This window comes from Setaria viridis, chromosome 2, assembly GCF_005286985.2.
Source record: "Setaria viridis chromosome 2, Setaria_viridis_v4.0, whole genome shotgun sequence".
In the NCBI taxonomy this organism is placed as follows: Eukaryota; Viridiplantae; Streptophyta; class Magnoliopsida; order Poales; family Poaceae; genus Setaria; species Setaria viridis.
The window spans coordinates 37,652,033-37,659,218 of record NC_048264.2 but is presented as its reverse complement, the minus strand read 5'-3'; the positions used below and the strand labels follow the sequence as shown (position 1 = coordinate 37,659,218).

At 40.3% G+C, this 7,186-nt stretch overlaps 1 protein-coding gene across 1 annotated transcript; it reads right to left on the bottom strand.

Annotated features, from left to right (window-relative positions):
• Nucleotides 1–680: 680 nt before the first annotated feature.
• LOC117844707 (serine/threonine-protein kinase STY46) lies at nt 681–7,169 on the bottom strand. Its single transcript, XM_034725464.2, has 16 exons — nt 6,703–7,169; nt 6,442–6,556; nt 5,186–5,277; nt 4,909–5,028; nt 4,532–4,586; nt 4,234–4,344; nt 3,632–3,685; nt 3,358–3,533; nt 3,168–3,275; nt 2,672–2,745; nt 2,399–2,574; nt 2,063–2,158; nt 1,819–1,899; nt 1,678–1,731; nt 1,159–1,293; nt 681–1,074 (listed from the first exon to the last, which is right to left on the bottom strand). Exons 1-16 carry the CDS (start codon nt 6,972–6,974, stop codon nt 994–996), a joined length of 1,800 nt encoding a protein of 599 aa, XP_034581355.1. The 5' UTR covers nt 6,975–7,169; the 3' UTR covers nt 681–993.
• Between the last annotated feature and the right edge of the window lie 17 nt (nt 7,170–7,186).

Genomic DNA, 7,186 nt, shown 5'->3' with positions numbered 1-7,186 from the left:
GGACGTGGAGAAAAAAAGAATAGGAAAAGGAAAATAAAGAAAAAAGAAAAGGTGAAGAAAAAAAGAAAAAAAAAGAGAGAGTCCCTCTTCATTTATTTTTTAATTCAAATGGACTTAAACTATAAACTAATACTCCCTCCATCCCAAATTATAAGTCACTTTGACTTTTTTGATACATTCACGTTGCTATGTATATAGATATAACAATATGTCTAGATGCATAGCAAAGTAGATGTACCAAAAAAGTCAAAGCAACTTATAATTTGGGATGGAGGGAGTATTAAACATTCAATTCATCAATTAAAAAAATATATATCCAATGGCATACAGGACATTTGACCTCTTACATCTATTCCAAAAATACAAGAGAAGCTATTTTACCAAACACTTTTCAAAACAACTCTATCTACACCAAAGAAACCGCTCCACCCAAGGAGTCAGAGCCGGAACCGTTTTAGGACAAGCCGGAGTCCTGCGAAACTAGCTCTGAGTATCCGTCCAACATTGTCGATGAATGACCCAAAGATTTTTGACCTCACCAGGTCCGAGCAGAGTGCATGCAGTTGCCTTCCAGTTCCAACTAGAGCTTGCCGCATTGTTTCAGTCACTCACCATACCACACTATGGATCGTGTCCAGAAAAGAATGACCGACGCATAAAACAAACTAAATGATGGGATCTTAAAAGAATCATGCCACGGCCTGGATCTGGCTTATTATTTTCATCTACAGCAAGATTACACTCTGTTAGAGAAATCAGACTGTTAATGTACAGTCCACAAATATCCTCTCCTATGTTACACCATGTAATGCTGCTACTCAGGAGTAACAAGGAGAAAGACGGTACACGATAGCTGCAGCTAAAAATTGCCACTTTAGTCAACTGCAGCAAGTCTATATTTCTGTGTACTGGCGCTGGAGCTCGAGGAACTGGTGCTGGTTGTTGCTCAGATCCTTCAAAATGGACTGGAACCATGTACATTTCAACAGCGTCTCAATGGCCCCGCCCCCTCAGAGCTGAAAAGAAACCTCCCAATAATTTGTCCTTGTGCTTCCCCTCATGCTCATCTCCGACCTGTAATTCGAATTCACGACAGCATAAACTCCTGGCTCCTGTTCATACAAGTAAGATACAATGAAGTCTTCACACCGCACAAACCTCCTCTGATATTCTCTGGAGAGTTTCTAATATTTCAGAGAAGTCTGGTCTTTGAGCAGGGTCCTGCTGCCAGCATTTCTGAAGAAGCTCACAAAGCTTTGCATGTGTATGTTTTGGAATTGTAGGACGTAAACCCTGTGAATGAAACATAGTATATTAGAAGAGAGGGTTTCAAAACTGCAATTATGTTTCCTTTTTCTCTTTACACTTTACAGTGCAGAGGGGGCTTAAAGTTTTAGATCTGTGGCAAAGAAAATTCTGGTGTAAGAGAATCTACTGCTGTTCATTCATTCTACATATTTGCTAGTGTTTAAGCAAATTCTATGAAAAATATGTTTCTTAAATGGTTTACACACCAAACATCTGCATGATTTCATGGAATAGATGTGGATTACAAAACATGTAACCAATTGTATCATAGTAAATGTGGTTAAAAGGACAAATTGAACGGAATCCACTTAGAAACAGAATTTGAACAAATTAGACAGCAAGAAAAATAATGAAACCGACAATTTTTACCTTCTGCACCACCCCAACAGCTGCTTGTAGTGGAGTCAAGTACTCATAAGGAATCTGCAGGCAATGACAATTGATAACTCATTTCAAAAGGTTAAGGTAGCATAAAGAATGGATAAAGTAACAGAAGATTAACTCTTGTACCTTGCCCGTGAGTAGTTCCCACAACAAAATTCCAAAACTGAAAACATCAGCCTTGTGGTCATAGGGTTTGTGCTCTATGACCTGCAACATGCAAGAATTTGTTAGGCAATGTATTACCTATGGACAAAGTAGTAAACTTTAAGCTCTATTTCTTGAGTCCATTGCTGTTCAAAACTGTGAATATCATACAATACAGATGAATTTTTATCATGAAAATCCAGCAAGCCTAATAATAAAGAGTTACCTCTGGGGCCATCCACCGGTAAGTACCAGTTTCTGCAGTCATAACTCCAGATTGAGCTTTAACACGTGCAACACCAAAATCAGCAACTTTAACAGTCTGCAGAAGTGGGGAAAAAAGTAAGCTAGGCAAATTTATCCAGCCATCAGCCATGAATTTGGTACAGTAGAAACCTATTCTGGCCATGAACCAGCATGGAGCCCAGTTATGGCAAAGGGAAATGGTCACAAACAATGCATGTCCAAATGTATAGAAGATAATATGACTGAAATGAAATCCATATGAAACAGGAGCTACTCCACATCCTCAGTAGCTTGATTAGATATTTAGATTACTTACCCCATTTTCGTCCATCAGAAGATTGGCAGTTTTCAAATCACGATGAATAATATTATTCTGGTGTAAGTAGCTCATGCCTTTTGACACATCCATTGCAACTCCAACTAAAGCAGGAAGTTTGAAAACACCTTTATGTTTATGGAGGTAATCATACACACTACCACCGGACATATATTCTGGAAGAGAGGGAAATATGATGGTTCACTAATTATTACGATTACCATCACAACAAGAAAATGAACAGCTTAAAAAGAACATTTTCTTCAGCCATACCTGTGACTATACATAGATTTGGGGGTTTAGTGCAAGCACCAATAAATTGCACAACATTCTTGTGACGGACCTTCCTAAAATCCAAAAACATACTCAGCAAGAATACATAAAAAAAAAAGAGTGCCAGGGAGGCACTCTATAGGGTGATTTTTATCATAAAGATGATGTAAGTTACATAATGTATTTGCAGCTTAAATCTAGGTTCATTCTACGAAGAGATAGCCAATATGAAGATAAAGGACTGATAACATAAGATGTTGGTATGTAAAATGGCAGCAAAAGGATCTCAACTTAAAAGATGACTTTCACAGATAAGTGACTGTAGGATAGTACACATTATAGAAGAAATAAGAAGTCATATAAGGTTTAACATGACAGGTGCAATCTCAGATACCTTAAAGGTAGATTCAATTAGCATGCCAGAATAAAAATATCACAATAAGAACCCATCCTGTGATATAAAGTGAAACAGAGTTGAGTGTACAGCAAAACCCACCTCATAATATATACTTCCTGAGCAAATTCCCGCTGCATGTCCGCATTTATTCTCTCAGGTTTCAGCACTTTAATAGCAACATCTTGGCTGCAATATGTACCCCGGTAACTGGAAAGAGAAACAGACGGTTAAGTGAAAACAAATCAAATCTCAAAAGGGATTTTCATGATAACTAGCAACAGACACTCACAGATCACCATATGATCCTGATGCTACTTTATTCCCAAATTTGAGCAGTTTTACATCAATTTCCCATTCACTAGAACCATCTGTTGGTATCTCAACACGATCAGCTGCTGGATTCTCAGCAATCTGCATATTTTCGACGGGGGTAGACCATGAATGAGATGAAGACCATGCTTGTGTCTGCCAAACCCAAGCAAAAGTAGAAAAATGAGGATACACAAAATAAATCAGAGTTACAATAAGGGATAAGGATAAGAATGAATAAGCCTGTGTTTTACCTCTTCAATCCTGCCAATTTCCTTCTGTACTGCTTCTACTAAATCCTCTGTTTCCTAAATAAACAAGTAGGTAAATAAATACTAAGAGACAGACATAATAACAAAATAAAATGCGCAGATCACAGCCACACTCTTGCTCTAATTTTGAAGTTCATTGATATAGGTTACTAATATTACTTGGTTAATATATGTTGCATGATCCTTGATACAAGTCACAGGTTCTCATGCACCCGCATAAAATTAGTAACAAAATTCTATCAAAGCGGTAACCTTCATGATTTCTAGGACTTCTTATTTGTCTTAGACCTCATTAACAAAAAACGATGAAATGCAGAAATGATATAAACTATCGTGTGGATATCTTTTTTTTTACTAAGTTCATCTAACTAAGCCCTGAAACATTAGAAACAGCATATTCTAGTTGGGAACAAATCTTACGGACCAGCTAATTATTTATTAATTTTACAAGCAGCTTCTAAGAATTCTTGCTCTCTGACTGAATCTTTGAAAGATGTATCATAGAATCGCTATATATATGAAAAAGCAACGCAAGACTTGGTCATGGACAAAAGATAGCCAGAAAGCCATAAGATAGTGAATACCTCATCGTGCCAACCAACAACAACAAAGACGTCGAGTGAGTAACCATCATTTGTTGAAAATGCATGTGCTTCTTGAATGTTTAGACCAAGTTCACCAAGCAGAGATGTCAGCTGTGAATATCAGAAAATTTCATATCACTAAAAAAATAGATAAGTATTAACCAGTATTCACTCAAACAGCAATAGTGAGATATCAGTGAGGATGTAGAATACATACAGAAGGAGAAAGATAGATATGCACGGAACTTTTAAAGATATAAACCAACCCTATGATATACTCGAATGTGCATATATTTACCTCACTGAGAAGCTTTGGCTTATCAATGGTAGAAAAGGTGATTTCATGCATGGGCCTGAAATGACAGACAATAAAATTATTGTATGTTGCAGAGAAACAAGTACTTCAGGTGAGAATGACCGCAAGCTAGGGCTCAAACCCGGCGATTGGCCTTTTCTCGACTCCTACCAAATGCTTACACCATATACAACACTAACTCCCAAGTTACACAGAGAATCCAAAACGAAAATATGTTTTAACTAGGATAAAATAGAAGGCAAAAGTAGGCTTCCTGTAAAGAGATCACTCACGCGTACGCTCGCACAAGAGGTCAAATGTTTCAGGTGCTATAAGATAAAATACAAGGTACCTAGTAGAATTTTAAAAGCAAAGAGTACCTGTACAGAGATCGACCATTATCAGAGGTGCTGTCATGATCTTGGCCTTGAGACTTGCTAACTTCAAGAGCAAGGGCCTCAAGATTTGTAGAAGAACCGAAAGCAGGAGGAGGGTGTATGCTGGAAACAAGTCATAAATGTTAAAACAAAAAACCCTACCAAAACAAATCAATAATAGATCTGTATATGTATATCTTTTGTTGCGCATGGCAGAAGGCAAGATAACAACCGTTTGCCAATCATCCAAAATATTAGACAGATGAGGAAAAACAAGTACCTTTGCTGCCTGTTCAACAATCTTGAAGCAACTTCCTCCCCTGCAGTGTTCGAATCAGCATCAGTCTGATTCCCATCAAGAATTGGAGATACCTAATAAATCAAGACTCTCCAATAAGGATAATGACCAACAATAGTTGGAGGTCTTTAAATATGATTTAGAAGTTAGTAAAAACTAAAAAAATAAGAAGACAAACTTTATTTATGCATGAAATGAAAAGTTGAAATTCAGGAATAATAACATACTATCTATTAAAAAAAGGGCACTGACATTGCTGCTTTGTGGAAAATCTTTCAACTCTGAATTTGTAGGTATGCTTATTTGGTCAAAAACAAAAGAATGCATAGATATTGAGTTATAGGCATGATCAAGCGAAATTCCCAGAGAAAGTCTAGCTACAATATTTGTACAAATACAACATGAGAAAAAGAAAATGCAGGACGGTGATCCGAACTCACAAGAAAACAGATATAAGTAGTACACATTATTATTATTATTATTATTATTATTATTATTATTATTATTATTATTATTATTGTTGTTGTTGTTGTTGTTGTTGTTGTTGTCAGGCAATAGGTGGAACCATAGATCATGTTGTAAGTGATAAGTGGTACTACAAGGACATTTGTAGATTTTTTTCCTCTAAAAATCAATGAGGAGATTGGACATTAACAAATGAAGGGGATGCCAACTGAAGCTTGGCCACTGCCACTAACAGAAATCAGAAAACTATCAGATAAAAAAAATTGAAGTGTTGAAGTGGAACAAAATCCTTACAAGCTTTCACTTACAACATATTAAACATCCAGCTACTCAACATCTTGCAATTCAAACACAGAAAACCAAACTACCACTTCTCAGATGCTATACAGCAGGGCATCGATGCAACACCATGACATTTCTTCGTGCTTTTGGCAATGCAGAGCTCAGCAGGATTTTGCAAGCAAAAGGAGCAAGATAATGGAATTGAGTTCATCTCAATGGACGAATCGTCCAATTCAAAAGGTACTCGGGTGAAACAGTGCACGTTTCTGTTTCTGAGGCAATGGGCGCAAAGGGCATACTCAATCGGCTCATGCAGTGTTGCCTGAACAATCAGAGGAGGAATTCTCCATTGCAGGAATCGGTCACAACCAACAACTAAAATCAAGGGACAGGGAAATCATATTGTGAATAAATAAATGAGGAAAACATGCGCTTGACTTCGTCTACTGTAACTACGAGTGGCGTTCAGAATTGCATTCGAAAATCATCACCTGCACGGCCCGCACCGCGAACGCCGGGCGCTGCGCCGGATCCCTCGCCTGCTCCAGCAGCCGCCTGTGCGTGAGCACGTCCTCCGCCCTCTCCACGTTCACATCCATGGCGTAACTGCAGGAAGTGGACCGAATCGGGGTCAGTCCAGACAGCCGCCGGCAGCAAAAACCACTGGTGGGGGCGAATTGCATTCGCGCGCCACGTCACGGTGTGAGCTCGGAGTAAAGGAACCAGCGCGCGAGCGAGCAGGGACGACGCACCGGGCGGGGAGGCGGTTGAAGTGGTTCCAGAGCTCGTCGTCGAACCCGGGCGCCCGGGCCTCGGGCAGGCCAGACTCGTGGAGGCGGCGGAGCACCTCCGTGTACACCTCGAGCTTGTGGCGCTGCTGCTGCTGCTGCTTCCGCGCCTGCGCCGCCACGGCGGCCGACGAGGAGGACGTCGCTGGCCCCGCCGCCCCTCCGCCGGACGCGGCGGCCGCCGCCGTGGCCGCGGCGTGGCTGCCACAGCTCTCCGCGGCCTCCTCCACCGCCATTCGCGTTAGCCCCGCCCCGCCGCTCTAGGTCTCGATCTCACCCCCAGCTCGCGGATTAGGAAAGCGTAGAGGGGCGAGAGAAATAAATAACCGTGCCTGATTTTTTGAGGAGGAGGAGAAAGGAAATTGGAAAGTGAAGGAAGGAAACGGCTGTGGAGAGGGGGGATTTTCGTTTTGCAGCGGTGACTGCCCTGCCGGCAGCCGGCCACTGC

Coding starts and splice junctions, on each gene's coding strand:
- LOC117844707 (XM_034725464.2), bottom strand. CDS start 6,974: ATGGCGGTGGAGGAGGCCGCGGAGAGCTGTGGCAGCCACGCCGCGGCC. Junction 3,276..3,357: donor TCAGGATCATATGGTGATCT/GTGAGTGTCTGT, acceptor TTCTCTTTCCAG/TTACCGGGGTACATATTGCA. Junction 1,294..1,677: donor CTGTTGGGGTGGTGCAGAAG/GTAAAAATTGTC, acceptor TTTCATTCACAG/GGTTTACGTCCTACAATTCC.